This window comes from Danio rerio, chromosome 15, assembly GCF_052040795.2.
Source record: "Danio rerio strain M-AB ecotype USA chromosome 15, GRCz13ab, whole genome shotgun sequence".
Classification (NCBI taxonomy): domain Eukaryota; kingdom Metazoa; phylum Chordata; class Actinopteri; order Cypriniformes; family Danionidae; genus Danio; species Danio rerio.
Genome location: NC_141035.1, coordinates 31,875,001 through 31,896,161, shown reverse-complemented (window position 1 = coordinate 31,896,161; position 21,161 = coordinate 31,875,001). Strand labels below are relative to the sequence as shown.

Below are 21,161 nucleotides of genomic sequence, written 5' to 3'. Positions count from 1 at the left end.
ATATATATACATACATATATTTATATATACATATATATATATATATATATATATATATATATATATATATATATATATATATATATACATATATATATATATATATATATATATATATATATATATATATATATATATATATATATATGTCTGTGGATTTTAGGATATGTTTAATATATATATATATATATATATATATATATATATATATATATATATATATATATATATATATATATATATATATATATATATATATATATATATATATATATATATATATATATATATTAAACATATCCTAAAATCCAAAGACATATATTGATTAGTTGTAACAAAACAAACAGTTATCATGTGTTTGTTGTGCAACACTTTTCTTCTTTCCATTAGACTGAAAAAGCACTTTATGAAGAGCCCAAAGTCTCCAAATTGACAGGTGTGTGAAAAAAACGCATGAGGTGTTTTTGCCTGCTGTGTCTGCCTTAATGGAAAAATGTACAAGAAGTTTTCTGTTTTTAGCTGAAAAACAGGCAAGAAAGTGGAATAAACCTTTATTCTCTCTCACCCTGCATCACAGCAAAAACCTGGCTGGAGCAGCAGTGAATGCAATCTGCTGTTGAAGAACCTGTTGAAGGTGGCCTGCTTCTTTCATTTGTCTGTTTGTTTAGAGCGCTTGTCTCCATCTTCAATTGCTTGGCAGTTTAGTGTTTGAGAGCCATTGCGCCTTCTAATTGGTGCACTTTCTGGGGTTGCCTTGGAAACCCTCTTTGGAAATGTTCTGCCATAAGGTTTGGATGGATGAACATATGTATATATAGCGTTAACCTGAAAATTACTGCAATTTCAATATGGGGTGTCACGTTTTATCAACGTGTTCCTTTCCTTGCACTCATGTGACTCGATTTGATGGGAATTAAAAATGAACATATGGCACTGCAAAGCCTGACAGCCAGCCAGAGGTGTGACTTTTCTCTAAAAAGAAAGCCATCAGCTTTTAGTTTAATTCACGTGTGTATGTCAAAAAAAAAAAAAAAAACAGAGCAAGATGGGTTGTAGTCATGTAACTACTATTTTAGAGGATTGTTTCTGCTTCAGTCTTTTAGTTAATAAATAAAATGTGTTTTTTAATGCAATAAATATTTTAAAGGAAAGCCGAAATGTATATTTTACCTTCATCTTTTGTATAGCAAAAAAAAAAACATTTTTTTAAAAAAGCATTTTACCCATTTTAGGAGATATATATAGGTTTACTGTTGCAATAGTTTTACTGTTAAAAGTTTATTTGTATTTGTTACGTTTGGTATTTACTCCCGCTTGTAATTATTACTTTCAATTAAACTTGTTTGTCTTTTTCCTTTTTCAGTTTTGTATTGGTTTATTTGGTGACGTCAGGCTTTTAAAAGGGTCACTCATTCCTCCACGCCACCACAGTTTCTGACGGCTTTACTGTTGTGTTCTTATTTTATACTTTCCTTTTGAGATTTGTTTGAAGTGGGGAGTCCCAACCTGCTTCAGGTTTGTTTGGTTGTTATTTATTATGTCCTTGGGCTCCCCATCTCTTGACATTTTTTATTGTTTTTGCTGATAATTCATTCATTCATTTTTTTTTTTTGGCTTAGTCCCTTTATTAATCTGGGGTTGCCACAACGGAATGAACCGCCAACTTATCCAGCATATGTTTCACGCAGCGGATGCCTTTCCAGCTACAACCCATCAATGGGAAACATCCACACACATTGATTCACACACATACACTAAGGATAATTTTACCCTACCCAATTCACCTATACCACATGTATTTGGACTTGTGGGGGACACTGGAGCACCTGGAGGAAACCCACACGACACGGGGAGAACATGCAAACTCCACACAGAAACACCAACTGACCAAGCCGAGGCTCAAACCAGTGACCTTCTTGCTGTGAGGTGAACTTGCTACCCACTGTGCCAGCGTGCAGCGCTTGCTGATTACGTTATGTAAATAAATCATTTAGTTAGAGCACTTTGGCTGTAGTTTTTTACGTTGTCTTAGGATTACAAGTCGTATTTAAGTAGGGACTATAACAGCATTCATGCAAATGCAACATAATTCATTCATTTTTCTTCGGCTTAGTCCCTTAGTCCCATCATGGTTCACCACAGCAGAATGAACCGCCAACTATTCTGGTATATGTTCTGGTATATATTTGGTATATTCCGGTATATGCAGTGGATGCCCTTCCAGCCAGTACGGGGAAACACCCATTCATTTTCACATTCACACTCACACATTGCGGCTAATTTAGTTTATTCAATTCACTTTTAGTGCATGTCTTTGGACTGTGGCTGAAATGCCACACAGAAATGCCAACTGGCCCAGCCGGGACTCGTGCTAACCACTGAGCCACAGTGCTGCCCTATTTGTACATGATTTGTCATATTAAATTATATTTATATTTTATATGTACATATTTTAGCAAAGTCATCATGAAGTAGGTTACATAATTTTTCTTGCCACATTCATTTATATTAAAAGTATTTTTATTTACTTAATAATACTTGTTTGCCGTTATAATAATCCAAATTAGTTGTCACATGAAAGGTGCTATGCAAAAAAAAAAAAAAAAAAAAGCATGATTGTCATCATCATAATCATCAACATGACAGGTGTTTATCATAAAATCCTTCATTTCCATAACATTCATCCTAACAACCGTCTCGAAATAATTTCTGAAACCAATCCCAAGGTCATTTATTCTGGATTGTTTTGACAGTGGCAACTGCACACAATAAAACGTGATTTAGTTTCATTTCCTTTTTTGGACCCACAGCTCAGATGTCTCTGATTTGCTCATAAACGCAATCTGATCTAGCCAAAAAAAAAAAAAAAAAAACTCGAAACAGTTCAGAGACTGATAATACAATCACCAAGAACATGATGCAGAAGCAAAAGAAGACCAAACAGAAACTCCTCCTCGCTCTGTGAATGTAGAACTGATGCTAAAACATCTCTTTTCTATGCTGGCTGGTCTGACTAGGACTTGTGAACTTTAATATTACATAAGACAAGGACACACACACACACACACATAAAACAAAACAGGCCTGCAGCATACAAATCCTGCACCATAATAGAGCCCTTGTTTATGTAAAGCAGCACCAGGCTAGTTTGCCCTTGTGTGTGTTTAACTGTGACAGCGCTAAAGCTAATGCTAATGCTGATCACAAGTCTGATCAAATTGCAGGTGACAGATGATCCACTCAGGCAGAATTAGAGAATAAACCGGTCTGTGTAAACTTCCCTGTCCACACCCATCTGCAGCAAGAGTGAAAAAAATGTGAAACTCAATAGCGTAATTACTGTGATTCCCCTGGCGTGACACAGCTGTGCCATTTCTGCTGACAAACATCCATTAGCTGCTGATGCCTGGTGTCTCTGAGGCCTCCCCACGAAAGCCTTGTTCAATTATTTTCAAAACATTTCTTTTTAAAACTAACAGCTCAATAAAATCTTGAACTAGTGAGTCATTATAAGCGAGTATCTGCTGATAGGGCCAACAAGGGAGATCCATCCTGCAGTCTGTCAGACTCCTAATGCTACACTAAAGGGATATTATATGAGAACTGAGGACTCTAAGCTGATCCAGACTAATGTGTGGTGTACACATTGTAAATGAGCTAGCTATATTCATTTAGGAAGGTAAAATCAAGAGCTGAGATGCATGCAAAATTAATATAACTGAATAGCAGAGTGACTGCTAAGGTTAAAGGGATAGTACACACAAAAATGTCATTTTGTTTCACACACTACACTACCAGACAAATGTCTGGTCACCTATCCAAGTTTTAGGAACAACAAATGATAATTTGACTTCTATTTGATCATCTGGTATCAGAAGTGGCTAATATGAAAGACAAAGGCCTCTAGATTGCGCTTATATTACCAAAATAAAATATGATCATGCCTTGATTTTTAGTCATATAAATAGGACAGTAAGGTCTGACTTTGCTAAGACAAAAGTCTTGTCACTTAACAGAAATAATGTTCAGCATAGACTATAAAGGCATGGTGCAGTGGGAAAATAATTCATATTGTGTATGACTCCCATGAGCTTGGAGGACTGCATCCATACATCTTTGCAATGACTCAAAGACCTTATTAATAAAGTCATCTATAATGGCAAAGAAAGTGTTCTTGCAGGACTCCCAGAGTTCATCAACATTCTTTGAATTCATCTTCAATGCTTCCTCCTTAATCTTACCCCAGACATGTTTAATAATGTTCATATCTGGTGACTGGGCTGGTCAATACAGGAGCACCTTGACTTTTTTTTTCAGGAACTTTGATGTGGATGCTAAAATATGAGAAGGAGCACTATCCTGCTGAAGAATTAGCCCTCTCCTGTGGTTTGTAACATAATGGGCAGCACAAATGTCTTGATACTTTAGGCCAGGGGTCACCAATCCTGGTCCTGGAGGGCCGGTGTCCCTGCAGGATTTAGCTCCATCTTGCTTCAACACACCTGCTTAGATGTTTTAAGTATACCTAGTAAGACCTTGATTAGCTTGTTCAGGTGTGTTTGATTACAGTTGGAGCTAAAATCTGCAAGACACCGGCCCTCCAGGAACAAGTTTGGTGACCACTGCTTTAGGCTGTTGATGTTGCCATCCAGTCTGCAGATCTCTGGTATGCCCCTATACTGAATGTAACCACAAATCATGATTTTTCCTTCACCAAACTTTACTGATTTTTAAGGAGAATCTTGGGTCCATGCGGGTTCCAATCGGTCTTCTGCAGTATTTGTGATGATTGGGATGTAGTTTAGATGATTCATCAGAAAAATCTGTCTTCTGACACTTTTCCAAATGATCAACTAGGAGTCAAGTTATTATTTGTTGCCCTTACAACTGAAATCGACGACAAGACTTTTGTCAGGTAGTGTATTTGCGAACACTCAAGTGGTTTCAAAACTTTGAAAAAATGTTTCTATTTAACACAAAAGACATTAGTTATTTTGAAAAATGTTAGAAACCTAAATCCATGAACTTCCATAGTAGAAAAAAAACAAATACTACAGAAATCAATGGTTACAGATTTTCAGCATTTTTTTCAAAGTATCTCGTGTACAACAGAAGAAAGAAACTCAAACAGGTTTGAGAAAATAAATGACAAGTAAATATATCATTATTGCAATGTATATCATGATTGCAACACTCAACAATATCGCATATTGTCCTAGTATTGTGTGCAGCCCTTCTCTGAATCAATGTGAAATCGATTTTTCATTCGATGCTCACCACAGCTCTACCACTCATCTATATACACATCCCCCCATACAAAAGTAAAAAGGAGAAAATTTCCAATAAGCTTCAATTGTGTGAGTAAAAATGTCTAGTTGATGTCAGAGGTCAAGATTAGGCTACTGATAGAAAGGCAAAAGGAACTCAAATGCTCACTTGTCACAACCAAGGTCAGCCCTCAAGCAGATGAGCCCCTCTGAACACAAATCATGCCAAACCTTGACATGTGCGACATTCAGGGTCAGAATTTTGCAAAACCAACATGAAAGCATGGATCCATCCATAGTAGCAAGGTAGCACAGTCACACAACGGAATCAACATTTTGCCAAAAATGCATTAAAATAACTGACTGATACACACTTCACAAATGTACAGAGACACACATTACATTTACAGAACTTAATTTAGTGGTAGGCTATATTGCAATGGAATGTTCAGATTTACTAATATCTACTGTATAATCACATAAATATCGCTGGTTACTGTATGGCTTGCATGAAAGTAAACCGCCAACCTGATTTCACCAAGTAGGACGTGTTCCTGGATAAACATCTATGTGGATCCTGGAACAACATTCCAATCAGCCAATCAGAATTAGGGGTTCGTTTACAGTTAAGTTTAGGCTTACAGTTTGTTTTATGCACTTCTGCGTAATTGTCATCCAACTATTATTTTCTGATTTTGGGAATAATTTACTGTTATGTTTGGGTTTAGGGGTAGGAAATAGGTATGGATCACAATTTTGAACAAAAATGATGTTCCAGGATCAACACAGATGTTGATCCAGGATCGCATCGTACTTGGGAAAATCATGACATGCGAAAAGTAAACAGTTAGTGGAAAATGTAATTTTTTAACACATATTTGTCTGACTGTTTAATTATAACAAAAACAAAGAATAATGATAAGTAACAATTGTGGTTATAGACCCTTTTCACATTTCCGGGTTTCTCAGTAGCAGAAAGCGTCATAGTTGGGTAATTTTAGAGCGAAGTAATTGACAAATGGCAGGCTCATTAAAGATATCAAAATGTTTTTGTTTTTTGTTTTTTCCAGTGGATTTCTTTCAAGGGTTAATTTGTTAACAGTGTACATTTTGATTTAATGCAGACTTTAATATTTGAATATTTTATTCTACCTTTAAGTAGCTATTTGATATATACTTTAATTTGATGGGTAATTTTTGTTAAAGGCAAGTGTTATAATAAACTGGAACTAATTACATTTGTCTCCTTTTTTCTATTTATGGACGTGCAGCCAACAATCTGTGTGATGCTTTCATTAAAAATGTGCCTAAAATTATCCAGGGAATGTTTACAGCATCTCAATCTATCCTAAATCTATGCTGTGAAGAATTAATCAGTTTTAAAGGCAAAAATAAACCCAAACCGTGTGTGTGTGTGTGTGTGTGTGTGTGTGTGTGTGCTGCTGATATACACACTGACATTTCTCTAATACAGATCAGTGGTGTGTACAGATATTTAGTTGCATTATTGTAACCATGGTGATGAAGAGCCGTCAAAGGATTTATGCTACCTGGTTACTGTGGACCAAATACCTCATGGGCAGGACCTTTGTATCATTTATACTAGATGAGACATAGTGCATGTTAAAAATGTCAAGTGAAGTGTCTGCATTTCTTTATCACAACACATAACAAGATATGTTTATAAATCAGAGATGTTTACGTCACCTGGTAAGTTTCGGTTCCGCTTTCTGTTCTGGATAAGTGAAAGTCCCAAGTCGTCTCACTTTCTAGTTTAAGTATGGACACAGAAGAAGAGCTTGTTTTATGTACTCACTGGTGAGTGTTTTACAGCATTTTTGTTTGGTTCTGTAAGACGTCTATTTATATAACGTTAACATAAATATCGCCGTGTTAAAAGATCACTTACATGTTCACGACGTCATGTTCCTGTCTGGTTAAGTTACACTAACAACAGCAAAACGAAAACAAAAACATTTTTATTATTTACTCAATTATAAAGGATATATTTACGGTGTTTAAAACTATGGCGAGATGAAATCAAGTAACGTTATCTTCTTATAGAGCCAGTTCTGACTGTAACGTAATATTCGACATAATTTGTTCATTTCAAATTGTATAAAATAAAACTGTGATTTGTTTTGTTTATTTACTGAATCGCTTACATTTTAAGTGAGGTTTAAGGATTTTTCCACCATTACTAATGACGTAAACATTCTCAGGTGGTTTACGTTGATCGTTAAGGTTAAAGTTCGCCCACTTCAGCCCTCATTTACTCACCTTAATGTCCTTCCATCCCTTGAGACTTTTGATGAACAAAGAATATGTGATTTAAGAGGGACCTCTTGCATATTTTCAGATAAATTTCAACAGAACTGGAGAATGTACGACAAATTGTACGCAAACGCATGTAATCATACAAAACTAGTTTGTGTCTGGTTCGCTAATGTGTTGAACAAAAGATTTGAATCATACAGATCTCTGACTTCATTCATAAATTTATTTAAAAAGATCTATCTTACTTAGCCTCACACTGTCAACTGTCTAAAAAATGCAGTTTTTCAAAAATGAAATATAAATATCCTAAATTGCATTGTCTTTTGGGCCTGTGGATTAATGTTATCTGTTATATACTGTAATAGTTTCCTTTTTCATATGTATTGCTACATTTTAAATAATTCATCATGTAAAATGCTACACATTATAATCATTGTCACAGTAAAAAATACATTAAAAAGATCCAAAATTTGGACTAAAAATGTATTCACTGGTTTTGTTAACAATGACCACTAATTATTATTATTGACTTATTCAGGCCTGTTGGCAGGGGGGGGGGTTTGGGTGGTTTGAAAGACGCACTCCTTACCAACAAAGGTCCAGAAGTTCTCCCATACATGAGCTCATTTGTCCCATTTGACTGCTATGCCATAAGAAATTGTGATATAACCCATAGAAGAAAGCTTTAACACGAAGCATAATCCTCTGTTGGCTGTCGCTTCAGTGTGACTGAGGAAAATTGAATGTGCTGGCCAGTTTGTTATTTAAATTAATGATATTTAAATGAAATAGTCTTGTTTTTAATTTAAAACTTTAACAGATTCCTAGTTTTTTTCTAATGATATATGATGCAATACATTTGTATTTAAAAAATCAGTATTGTTCTCATATTTCTTCATTCTAAATGTTTAGAAAATGTTTTTGGCACATCAAAAAGTGTTGTTATGATGACCATCCAACCAGCTAATCCAGCAAAAAAAGTGCTTAAAATGTCACTAAAATGCAACCTATTTAAACTTCCCAATTGAATAAAAAATGAGGCAAATAACTGCAAAAAGGTATTTTTAAGAAAAAAGAACCCCACCTTTCACCAGGCTGCCTATGGGCCTGTTATTGATTTGTTAATTTTATTTAATCAAGGTCACAATAAATTAATTCCACCACTCATTTTGATTTAATTCAACATGGCAACCAGTTATTACAATAAATTATCATATTTTGCGCACATTCAGAATATTTTTAAAAGGTTTCTAGGGTGTTCTTCACAAAATATTTTGTGTTTCAAAGTCATTCAAATTCAGAGTGAAATTTGTGAAAATGCTAGTGTCGAAGTTAGGATTTGAAACTACTTGATTAACAAAACAGCTTTTCCATGCTCCAATCTGTCTAATGAGCTTCTGATGTTTTCATGCAGCAATAAGGATGTAGCCAAGGCAAACTTTGACCTGCACGAACCACACTGCAAGAGGTTTCTGTGTAAATGCCCTGACTGCAATGACACTGTCCATCGAGATCAGCTGGAGGAGCACAAAACTGAACAGCATGCAGAGGTCACAACCACACCGCTCAACACTACTTAACACTCTGATCTCATCTGCTCTTTACAGCCTCGTGGCCCCGTGTGTCAAAAAAGATCATTTGTGGTGCATTTTGTTGAATGTGTTCTACTTGACTTGCTCATTACTTATCATTGCAATCTCCCATTTCTGAAACACAGTGCCTGTGGAATCATCTTTTTGTATCTTGCAGGTAAAATGTAAGAAGTGCAAGAAAAAGATGGAGCAACGGCACCTGCTAGACCATGAGGTGATGAATATTTAATATCACACCTATACTTTTTTGAGTCAGTCTTTCAAAATGTAATGTCTGAGTGTTTTCTCACTTATCTCCTATGTTGTCTCTCCATGTCTACTGTTTCTATCTTTTAGAAAAATGAATGCCCAGAGAGGTCTGAGATCTGTGAGTTTTGTCAGCTTGAGCTTCCTCTGAGCACTCTGAAAGTGCACAAAGTGTCCTGCGGGAGTCGCACGGAGCGCTGCTCTGACTGTGACCAGTATGTCAAAATGACGGACCAGATTGATCATGCTCAAATCTGCCCCGCTACCACTCAGACAACGTCCAGGGATTTAGTCTCCAAAGATGATTCATCTGACTTAGATGGTTAGTTTTAAACATTATGCATATGCTATCTGCAGTGCTGCTAGACATGGGCTGGTATAAGATTCTAACGGTATGATAATCTTGGATAAAAATATCACAGTCTCATGGTATTGTGATCACTGCTCTAAAATATGCTTTTTTTTAAATGTCTGGGTAAAATACTTTTTTCCACTTTGTTCACAATGGCTGCATCAGAAATCATACTTCCATACCATATAGTACACTAAAAACAGTATGTGAGCCAAGTAGTATGCCAGATTTTATAGAAGTACATAGATAACAACCTACTTTAACTACCTACTTCTGGCGAGATTCTGAAGTGCACATCCGAAGGACGGGATTTATTGATGCACCACGAGAGAATTCATAAATGGTAGTTAAGCAACGCAACTGACGCGAGTTTCATGTGATGATGACAAAATGGCATCTCTAGTAGGTCATGGCTCCATTCATACTACTCACAATAATTCTGTATAGAACATACTTTTCTAACGGTCGAGTGTTTAATTCATATTCAAATGCAGTACCTACTGAGTAGTAGGCGATTTCGGACACTGCCAATATATTTTATTTTGAAAAACATTTAAAATATATTGAAACAGTAAACATGTCAAGCTAAATAATTCAGATTAGTCATTGACTTCTGCCCTCTTCATTAGTTTCAAAAACACAGATTTACAATTTAAAACAGCATCTTTGAATATCATTTCTGCTGAAGATGTTATTGTCCTAAAAAAACAAAACAAACAGAAAATTTTGGCGGTTTTAAAACCTTGACTTTTCCAAACTGCGTTATACCTTGAAAACAGTTATCATCCCAAGCCTACTGAGTACTCATTGATCAGTTTTCTCTATTGTAGAGTGTTTTGATATTACCTTTTTACAGTATGTTGTTTGTACTGTAATTAAGCTGTTAGTGAATGCAAAAGTTCAGCAAAGTTGAAAAAAATCAAAGTGGTGGATAAATGCTATCCCAAAAAAGTGAGAAAAAATGACCCTGATCATACTATAGTAAAGTGTATTATACTACTGTATAGGGCTGCATGATATTTGAAAAATCTTACATTGCGATATTTCCATATTCTGCAATTTAAATTGCGATATAAATATAATTTCACCAGATGTGTTGAATAACTATTTGGAAAGGTTTTATTATTTTAGATTGCTTGGAATGATTCTGTAGGGGAGTGCATCTGCATAAAGTAAGAAACAATCTACAGGCACAGATAAATTTAATAAAGAAAAAGATATTAATTATATAAACAGCGTTTTATAGTTTTTTTTTTTTTTTTTGAGATGTCAATCTATGTTCAGGTATACACTAATTGAATAATCAAATGTAAAATATTTCCCAGAGATGGGTTGCGGCTGGAAGGGCATCTACTGCATAAAAACTTGCTGGATAAGTTGGCAGTTCATTCCGCTGTGGCGACCCGGATTAATAAAGGGACTATGCCGACAAGAAAATGAATGAATGAATGTAAAATAAAACTGCATAGTCTTCGTTTTATAAACAAGTCGTTTTATAAAATCCAGATACAACATTGCTTATACTCTAAACAAAAAGTCAGACTATTGCGAATGATTATATTGCAATATCAATGCTAATATTATATATTGTATACTACTACTACTACTACTACTACTGTGTATATTATAGTATTAACAACTCTTAGTAGTATTATAGTGTCATATTATATTATGCATTAATGGGATAGTTTGCCCATAAATTAAAATTTTGTAATCTATGGCTGCGTCTGAAATTGCATATTTCCCTACTATATTGTATGTTAAAAAGAGTAAGAAAGTCAAGAAGACTATATAGTATTCACAAAACAGTTACCTGAGAAGTTACCTGGATGACCTACTACATCCAGCGAGATTCTGATGTGTGGATCCAGTGGACGCTATGCTATCCTATGATGCTGTGTAGGAGAATTAATGAGGGTTGGTGAAGGAATGCGACTGACATGGGAAGGTCACATGACAATGACAAATGGTGGATAAAGTATATCCGTATTCCTTTCATAATTCTCGCATTCATACTGTACAGAACTTATTTTTCTGACTATGTTAAAATTCTAATGTAGTACATACTCAAGTAGAAGGTGATTTCAGATGCAGCCTATTGGTGTTCCTTCTGTTAAACACAAAATAAGATAATTTGAAAAATGCTTGTTGCTACGACCCATTGACTTCCATAGTATTTTTTCCCTGTGTATGTTTTATGTGCATTGTAGTATAAGTAGAAAACTTAGTACAGTTTTAGGTAATTTGATTATATATACCAGAGCAAATAATTAAAGTATTTGACTAGACTTTGTTTCAAAAACAATATAGCATTTAGTTTAAATACTGTAATACATTTTTCATGTGGTAATTTAAACAAGTCTTACTTCACAAACCTTTGCTGGTTTTTGTAAACAATGTCCTTAATGCCAAAAAAACAACGTCTACAAACAATAAAAAACATGCTATTTACTTCACTGCAAAAGCTAATCTACTTTGCGTGCACTTCCAAAGGGCGAGGAGGGTCCAAATTGATACCTACAGTATATGCCTATTGAATTCAATGTGATGAATGAGTTAGGTCAAAATTAAAAGATTTTTAATTATTTTAATTATAAAGAAATTCCAACACTTCTTTTAAGTCTTTTAAAATGCTTAAGGCCTGTTTGGAGTGCAAAATAATGATTTATCATACAGTATATGTATATTTTTATATTATAAATAAAGATTTTTATATTTTATTTAGATTATATTACCTAATAGATCAGACAACCATAAAGTAATCCCAGCACTGCTTTAAAGCCTTTTTTTAATAATTCAGGCATATTTTGAGTGCAAAATACTAATCTAGCATATCTGTTTTCTCTAGAGGGGACCATGTTGCAGTGTGATAATTGTCTGAAATACATTCCCTCAGCCAGCCTGGAGATACACAAGGTACAAAATGAAACAAACACTTAAAAATGTGTTTGATATATTTCAGGAAATTGTGTAAATGTAATTTAAAATCTGTCATTTTCCATTTTTTTGCTACTATTTCTTTATTAGGGAAATTGCCCCCGTGATTTACAGTATGTAGGCTCTTATGATGATAACTATGATGATGATGATAATAATGATGACAAAAAGCCCAAAGCTGGAAACAACAGTGATTCAGATGCTGCAGAATTCTCGTTCTCATCGCGGCACAAGACAAAGGGAGATAAAAACAGTGACACAGACCTGGAAAAAATAAGCACCTGTCGGCTCTGTCATCTGGCTCTACCTGTAAAGACACTCGAATGGCACGAGGTACTGTACATACTAATATTATACATTAAGAATAGTCTTATTTGTTGCTGATTTGATAATTAGTATAGAAATATGAGTGAATAAATTCTCTAGTTTTGTGTTAGTATTAATCAACTCTTTTGATCACCACGGCAAAGGAATAGTTTAAACAGCAATATTAAAGAACATGGGTCTCAAACTGGATTCCAGGAGGGCCACAGCTCTGCAGAGTTTTGCTCTAACCCTAATCAAACACAGCTGATCCAACCAATCAAGGTGTTCAATACCACTAGAGACTATTAAGAAGCCAGTTATCGGTCGGTATAAACTGACAATACTTCGGGGGAGGGGCTTGGACAAGACGTGAGTCACTGCAGATTTTGTGTGATACGAACATTTAGAAACTAAACTTGTGAGAGAGTTGTTGTTTAGTTTTTTTTTTGGTGATTCCTAAAATTAAATTTAATCATGAGCTTGGCAAGTAGTTTTGGTGAATTTGATGTTTCCTCATTCGGACAGAATGCCCGAGCATACTGCCGGAGAAGCGTTTCAAAGATGGCCGCCGAGTGAAATGACTTGTCTTAATGACTTGGCTAAACTTTGCAGAGCTGTGGCCCTCCAGGAATTGAGTTTAAGACCACTGTTGTAAAATAATAATAAAAAAATACTCTTTTCTATTTAAATACTTTATTATGTTATTCATCCTTATGAAGGCAAAGCTGAAGCATTAGCATGATTACTGCGGTTGTCATTAGTGTCACATGATCCTTCAGAAATATGCAGGTTTAATGCTCATAAAAAATATTATTAAAATTGAAAACTTGCTGTGTAATATTATTTTAGAAACCTTTATATATTTTATATATTATTATTATATATTTATTATATATTAATATATAACTTACCTATTATTTATTTCCTATCTGAATTTTTACAAATTTAAAAAATGCTCCCAACCTATTTATCGGTATTAATTTGCTCTACTGTACATTAGCATGCAATATACTCTTTTAACTACATATTTTATATTTTATTATCTTCATTTTATTTTTTAGAAAAGATGTGAATTACACAGACATCTGAGCACGGCTTGATAACTGATGAGAGAAAAGCTAAACTTGTAAGTAAGCAAACATTATTCATCAGCGATGTAATGTTTGCATGTCTGCATGAATTGTAAACTAATAGATTTCTGAATTACCTTACAGGGTTGATGGAAACCGCCAATCATCATAATATAATAGTGGACTGTATTGAAATGGAAATGATAGTAACTAAAAATGTTTACAGTCTTTTTATCACAATATTTCTTTTAATAATGGCTCCTTAAAAATGATCAGGCCCAGTGAAGGCAAAATTACACAAAATGCTTTTGGAAAGTTGAGCATGGGTACTGTTTGTATACTTCGATTTCTGACTAATGCTATTTACTCCATTATACATCTGTTGTTCAAATCTGTTGTTAACCTTGTTGAAAAAGTTTAAATCTGTTTGCATTTAAAATAAATGAACATAAGACAAGCCCACTATTTGCCAGGGTGCATGGAATTATTTAGTTGCTACATAATGACTATATTTAGCTCTTTACCATTATATTTTATCATCTTTGTATCAAATGTCTTGTGGCTCAAGCAGATCAAATTATGACTGAATTCATATATAAATATATGTAATGGCTAGGTTTGTAATAACGGAAGTTTGTTTATTTACATGTTGTCCTGCACTTGGCAACAAAAGTGCAAGAGTGACATCTAGTGTAAAGTTTTATATTTCGTTTGTGAGAGTGCTCATTTTCATTATCTTAACATTAGTATATTAAATCAGGTGCACAAGCTTACTTTTTTAAATTTTCCATCCAACTATTGTGTGTTAGTGAGGCATTAAACGTGATGGAAAACAGCTTTTACTATATTGCAGTACCTTTTGCAACATGGAAATAATGACTGATTCATTTGCAAAATAGCTAGAATAACAACAAATTGCAAGAAAGATTTAGCCTAACTATTGACACCACAAAACAGTTTATTTAAATTGTTTGTAGTACAATATACACTTACCGGCCACTTTATTAGGTATACCTTAACATAATCTCCTAATCAGCCAGTCACATGGCAGCAACTCATTGCATTTATGCATGTAGACATGGTCAAGACGATCTGCTGCAGTTTAAACCAAGCATCAGAATGGGGAAGAAAGGTGATTTAAGTGACTGTGAACGTGAAATGGTTGTTGGTTTAAGTATTTCAGAAATTGCTGATCTACTGAGATTTTCACAAACAACCATGACTGGGATTTATAGAGAATGATCCTAAAAAGAGAAAATATCCAGTGGCAGTTCTGTGGGCGCAAATGCCTTGTTGATGCCAGTGGTCAAAGGAGAATGGCCAGTCTGGTTAGAGCTGATAGAAAGGCAACAGTAACTCAAATAACCACTCGTTACAACAGAGTTATGCAGAAGAACAGACAAAACATCAAACCTTGAGGCAGATGGGCTACAGCAGCAGAAGACCACACCGGGCGCCACTCCTGTAAGCTAAGAACAGGAAACTGAGGCTACAATTCACACAGGCTCACAAAAATTCGACAATAGAAGATTGGAAAAAAATAGCCTGGTCTGATGAGTCTCGATTTCTGTTGTGACATTCGGATGGTAGGGTCAGAATTTGGTATCAACAACATGAAAGCTTAAATCCATCCTGCCTTGTATCAACGGTTCAGGCTGGAGGTGGTGATGTAATGGTGTGGGGGATATTTTCTTGGCACACTTTGGGACCATTAGTACCAGCTGAGCATTGCGTCAATGCCACAGCCTACCTGAGTATTGATGCTGACCTTGTCCATCCCTTTATGACCACATTGTACCCATCTTCTGATGGCTACTTCCAGCAGGATAACACACCATGTCAAAAAAAGCGCAAATCATCTCAGACTGGTTTCTTGAACATGACAATGAGTTCACTGTACTCAAATGGCCTCCACAGTCAACAGATCTCAATCCAATAAAGCACCTCTAGGATGTGGTGGAACAAGAGATTCACATCATGGATGTGCAGCCAACAAATCTGCAGCAACTGTGTGATGCTATCATGTTAATATGGACCAAAATCTCTGAGGAATATTTCCAGTACCTTGTTGAATCTATGGCATGAAGGATTAAGGCAAAAGGGGTCCAACCCGGTACTAGTAAGGTGTACCTAATAAAGTGGCCGGTGAGTGTATAATAGGTCTATGGATTAACTTTTTTAGCATGAAGTAGAATAGGGTAACTTAAAAACAGCTGGAAGTGACTGATACTGGAAGTCTCAATAAAAAACAAAACATTTCCTTAAGTGAAAGTGGTTAGTAGTAGCAAACTCCATTTCACAACTTTTCCTTATTATCAATGTCAGTTTTTGTGTGAAGGGAAAAAAGGAGATGAGAGATAAATAAAAATCCATTCAATAAAAGCAAGTTAAAGCAAAAATCAGCTTTACTTTGAGTAAAATTTCAAATTATATGTTTTATTTCATCTTTTCCGTGTGACTTGTTAACAGTGTGCTGACTTTTCATTTCTGGGAGATTAAACACAGGTCCATAGGAGCTACATCTAAGATAAATGTGCCTTCAAACAGAATTCAAAGTCCTACCAGGAAGAAAACAAAAATAAAACATTATAACGAGTCTTTGGAAATTCAAGTTAAGAGAAACCACAAATAATAAAACAATGCATAAGGCTAAAGGATCAAAACTTTTACAGCAGGTCTGTTAGGCAACGCTTGAGACAAAAACTGATTTAAAAGGATAAAATCTCGAGAACCATCAGAAAAAAAAACTTAATAAAAACAGATTACATAAATTAAAATCAGATAAAACTGCAACATTGCAATATATTAAAAAGCACCACAAGAATAATTATCTTAAATTACTACTCATGTTTTTAAATAGCCTACATTTTGCCCATAATTAAATTACTTATAATAGCACACAGTTGGTCCACACAGTCCCACTTGTCTACTGAATAAAATATTCAGTCGATACATACAAGGATGTCTCTATTAATATTTAGCTCCTAATTTTGGTTATTGTGTTATAAACTGGGGGAAAATGTGATTCAACTTATATAGAACTCTCAAAATAAAGACTTAATCAAGATTGCCATAGACTCTAGTGTCACTTTATGCTCAGCTTATTATTGATGTTGTTTGTGTAACTTGCTCCCAGCTGTAGTTAGCATAGCATAGCGGCATAGAGGAGCTATGGATGCCCGTTCATCTTGTCCTGCAGGAGAGTCAAGGTGTTGGAGGAAAAGTTGCGCAGGACGTGGAGTGTGTCGCGCTGCATTTGTAAGGTGTCATGTGAAAACTGACGCTGGATTTGGACCAATTTCTGCACGGACTCGGCTAGTGACTCCAGTGAGCGGGACAGCGACCCGATCAGTTGTGTTGTGGCCTGCTGTTCATGCAGGCTGAGAGAGGCACTCTGGGATAGGCGTTCCTGCAGACTGCGAGGCTCTGGGGCAGCAGGCTGTGGAGGGAGGCTAGCAGGAGCTGAACGTGATGACGGGGCTCCAGAAGGTACAATAAATGCTGAAGAGCCATTAAATGTGCTCTGATTGGCTTTTTCTTGAACTTGGGTCTTCTCAGTAATGGGACGGCTGAGGAACGCAGGCATGCTAACAGGAGGTTGATTTGGTTGGCTTAACGGTTCGATAAATTGCACGTTGCCACCTGAAGGAATAGAAATGTATTAGAATTAACTATAATTAATAATAATACATACTATAATTAATCTAATACTTAAAGTATGAAAAAAGTTATGTTTCTTATAAATAGCCATATTTTTGTTAAAATCTCTCCACAATAATGGCGCTAGGATAAAAATCAAAAGCGCAAAGCTAAAGATCTCAAATGGTTTAACCTGGTGAAATACTTTAATATTAAAATTAAATATTTTTAATGAAGTAAAAATGTTGTCCGGCTTAATAAAAACCTTTATTTTTCCTTTATACATGTAAAACATAAAATAAAAAGTTTAAATTGACCAAAACTAAAAATGTGAAGTTTAACAAAAGATAATATAATTTTCCTTGTACATATAATAAACACATACAGTGACTAACATGACCAAGACAAGCACGGATTCAACGATTCACCATGAGCTGGTTAAATATCGATTCAAATACATGACAATTGAAATCGGTAGAAATGTTGAACAAATCGTGATGCATTTTATGAACAGAGGGGGTGCTGTGTTTACAGACGCAAGGTCTCTTTACCTGTACATCAGCAGCGAGCAAGACAGACTAAAATGACAGAGGTGAAATGCGGCACACAAAACACAAACTGAAAAGACGTTTATTTACTTAAACAGAACATCGAATATGAAGTACATAAATTGTCAGCACAGTGAAAAACTACTGTTACATAAAAATCGTGACTTAATCGTTAAATGCTAGATTAGTATTGTGAATCGTATCAAATAGTGAGTCAGGTGAATCGTTACATCCATAATTTATTCCTAAACAATAATATTTATACTATGCAGTGTTGGGCAATAGTGTCGCTACAATTAGTGAAGCTACTAGCTTAACTACATTTCTCAGTAGCGTGGCGTTAGCGTCGCTACTTTCTAAATCAACCAGCTTTTCGTAGAGAAGTTATTATTTTTTTTAATCAAGAAGCGCAGTAGCATCCACACAAGCTACATTTACCGTTTACAGATCAATAAGTGATGACACTGACATTTACGGAGCTGTGAGACCAGTGTCTAGCCAATGAAAGTAAATCCATATGATGGCGAGAATGACGATTTCTTCTTTCTGTTTTTCAATTGTCGACAACAAACTTTTTAGTGTGTTACTGCCACCTATCGATCTGGTCTTTGACGTCGCCATCCAATTAGGCTAACAAAAGAAATTTGGTTGATGGAAAAATGACTAAGGGAGAGTAGTATATATATATATATATATATATATATATATATATATATATATATATATATAAAATATAAATAGATATTTATATATATAGTTTACTGTAGTAAAGGCTAAAGTATACTATGGTAATTACTATTAGTTCATGATAGTTACTAATGATGATACTACATTATGTAGTGTAATTGCTTAATGAAAAGTTGACAATATAATGCTTATTCCTAAATATTTCCCTTTACTATTAACTACTATAGTATTTTAAATGTGTATTCGATTTGGTTTTATTGGATTTTTTTATTTATTTAGCTGTTATGTACTATAATGTGTTTCTGTTTAGTACAGCATACTATTTGCAGTAAATAACTGAACAATTATCCCTCATGTTTCATTGACAGTTTTATTGATCACTAAGATATGATTGACTTGGATTTAAGTTACCTTGATTTAAAAATTAAAATTGCAACAAAAAAAAGCTTAGATGTACAGTAGCTAGTCTACTTTTGCCAAGTAGCTTTTAGCTTAGCTTGCTACATTTTCCAGAGGATAGCTTTTAGTGCAGTTAAGCTACATTTTAAGTAGAGTAGCTAAAATCTTAGCTCACTACAATTTTCAAGTAGCTAGCCCAACACTGATACTGTTTAACTGGTACCAGTTTTTTTTAAATTGCAACTAGATTTGCATCAGAACTATCATAAAACAGGAAGTTAACAAATCTAATGTGAAAATGTATGAATACAAAAAATATACTTGAAAATAAAAATCATACCACTGACCCATTAAAACAAACTAAATGTACAACAAATATCTCTGCAATACTGCTTACCTTCTTTTCCTGATGTATTTGGATGGAGGCTTGTAAGAGGCACTGTTGAATCTATCAATACAAAGAAAGTAACTCATTTATTGGTGTTAAAACAATCAAAACATTAAACGCTCAGTAATTGGGGCCAGTTCACACCAAGAACTAACTTTAACAATAATTAGATTAGTATCCAAACAACCAGATGATACGGTTTTGTTTTTATAATCATACAGAGTACATTGTCACCAGTTAATTAAATTACATTTAAAAACATTTAAGACGTATTCTAGCTATTGTTTTCTGTGCAAAAATATACTGTTATATTTATTAGCTGGGGTAATAAATTTTTGGTGTGAGCACTTATTGCATTAAAAAAAAATAAACTCACCACTAAACATCATGTGAGAAGGAAGCTCCATATCAACTTGGCCTGGGACACTAGTGTGGAAAGGAGGTGGCACTGGCATTGGCATTGGTATTGGCAGTGGCATTGGTAAAGCGAATGAATGAGGCCTACCATTTGCCATGTAAGAAGAACTTTGTGAAATCTCAGAGAGGCCCGCCATGTCCTCATCGTCATCATCCATTTGATCATCAATTGCAAAACTGCTCATGTTTCTGTTTGAGTTCGACAGCTGAAGGATCTGGTGCACCATGGTCTCAATGGGTGACAGTTCTTGTGAAATTTGGGCTGATGTAGCTCCCGAAGCCCTCATGGCGGCCACCCTTCGCTTGGTGTCGCATTTGAGGTCAGCCCATTTCTTGATGACCTCAATAACCTCTCTATGACACTCGCTGACCTCGTTGATGCGTTCGGTCACAGACAACCATGTTCGGTTTTTCAGATCCTTCGAAATGCCCCTGTTGAACTTTCCTGTTGAAAACATTGAATTAAATTGTTTTTTAGATATTAGTATCAGTTTTGTTAGTTTTTAAGATATCGATAAGCTAGTGTGCTCCAAAACTGACAAAATTCACGTTTAGAAGATGTAAAACTTTTAGAAACATCTAAAGCTTGTAGTTTGTTGTTTCCGCCTAAATAAATCAGCAGTTTTGTTCACATCATCATATTTACTTTAGTTTCTCATCAAATCATGACCAATCAAATACTCGCTAGTATTCACATGCCCCGCCCCTTTCAAGATGCTTCACAATTGATGTGCTTGAGCTTAACCACTCACTGGCAGAGCTGTGATAAATCAAAACGCTCTTGGTTATAAACGTTTTAAAGGGGAGGAGCTAATCTGTGCCCCGCCCTCTCTCCATGTTTCAATTGAGATTACGTCAAACCGTCACCTTAGAATTATAAGGCTCTATATGACATTTTTGTCAAAATTGAGTTATTGACATTTTTTTAAATGACAACTTATTTACTATATAGGATTTTTTTTATAGGTTGTTTACATTAAGACTTTTTATTCAAAAAATAATTGTTACACACATACTGTTTGCTATGGAATTCTAA

General features: G+C 34.9%; 3 protein-coding genes across 11 annotated transcripts in view; 1 reads left to right on the top strand and 2 right to left on the bottom strand.

Moving 5' to 3' along the window:
- rap1gap2a (RAP1 GTPase activating protein 2a) overlaps window positions 1-7,524 on the bottom strand; it is a 161,441-nt gene extending 153,917 nt beyond the window's left edge. Inside the window, exons 1-3 of the mRNA XM_087283127.1 lie at window positions 7,433-7,524; window positions 7,177-7,214; window positions 6,975-7,036 (exon numbers count right to left, since the gene is read on the bottom strand). The gene's annotated coding sequence lies outside the window, so the exon portion shown is untranslated. The remainder of the gene's footprint in view (window positions 1-6,974; window positions 7,037-7,176; window positions 7,215-7,432) is intronic.
- On the top strand, window positions 6,797-14,510 carry xaf1 (XIAP associated factor 1). Its single transcript, NM_001076647.2, has 8 exons — window positions 6,797-7,085; window positions 8,959-9,094; window positions 9,294-9,350; window positions 9,473-9,704; window positions 12,583-12,650; window positions 12,762-13,004; window positions 14,039-14,103; window positions 14,192-14,510. Exons 1-7 carry the CDS (start codon window positions 7,048-7,050, stop codon window positions 14,075-14,077), a joined length of 813 nt encoding a protein of 270 aa, NP_001070115.2. The 5' UTR covers window positions 6,797-7,047; the 3' UTR covers window positions 14,078-14,103; window positions 14,192-14,510.
- Window positions 14,511-16,434: 1,924 nt separating this feature from the next.
- Window positions 16,435-21,161, bottom strand: part of zgc:113149 — a 12,535-nt gene continuing 7,808 nt past the window's right edge. For 8 of the 9 annotated variants that reach the window (XM_087282930.2, XM_087282929.1, XM_087282928.1 and 5 more), the window contains 3 exons: window positions 20,085-20,570; window positions 19,718-19,768; window positions 16,435-17,689 (listed from right to left, as the gene is read on the bottom strand). In XM_087282930.2, the coding sequence (XP_087139056.1) occupies window positions 17,217-17,689; window positions 19,718-19,768; window positions 20,085-20,570 (1,010 nt within the window). In that variant the 3' untranslated portion in view covers window positions 16,435-17,216. 9 annotated transcript variants of the gene reach the window in all.

Coding starts and splice junctions, on each gene's coding strand:
- xaf1 (NM_001076647.2), top strand. CDS start 7,048: ATGGACACAGAAGAAGAGCTTGTTTTATGTACTCACTG. Junction 9,095..9,293: donor AAACTGAACAGCATGCAGAG/GTCACAACCACA, acceptor TGTATCTTGCAG/GTAAAATGTAAGAAGTGCAA. Junction 12,651..12,761: donor CCAGCCTGGAGATACACAAG/GTACAAAATGAA, acceptor TTTCTTTATTAG/GGAAATTGCCCCCGTGATTT.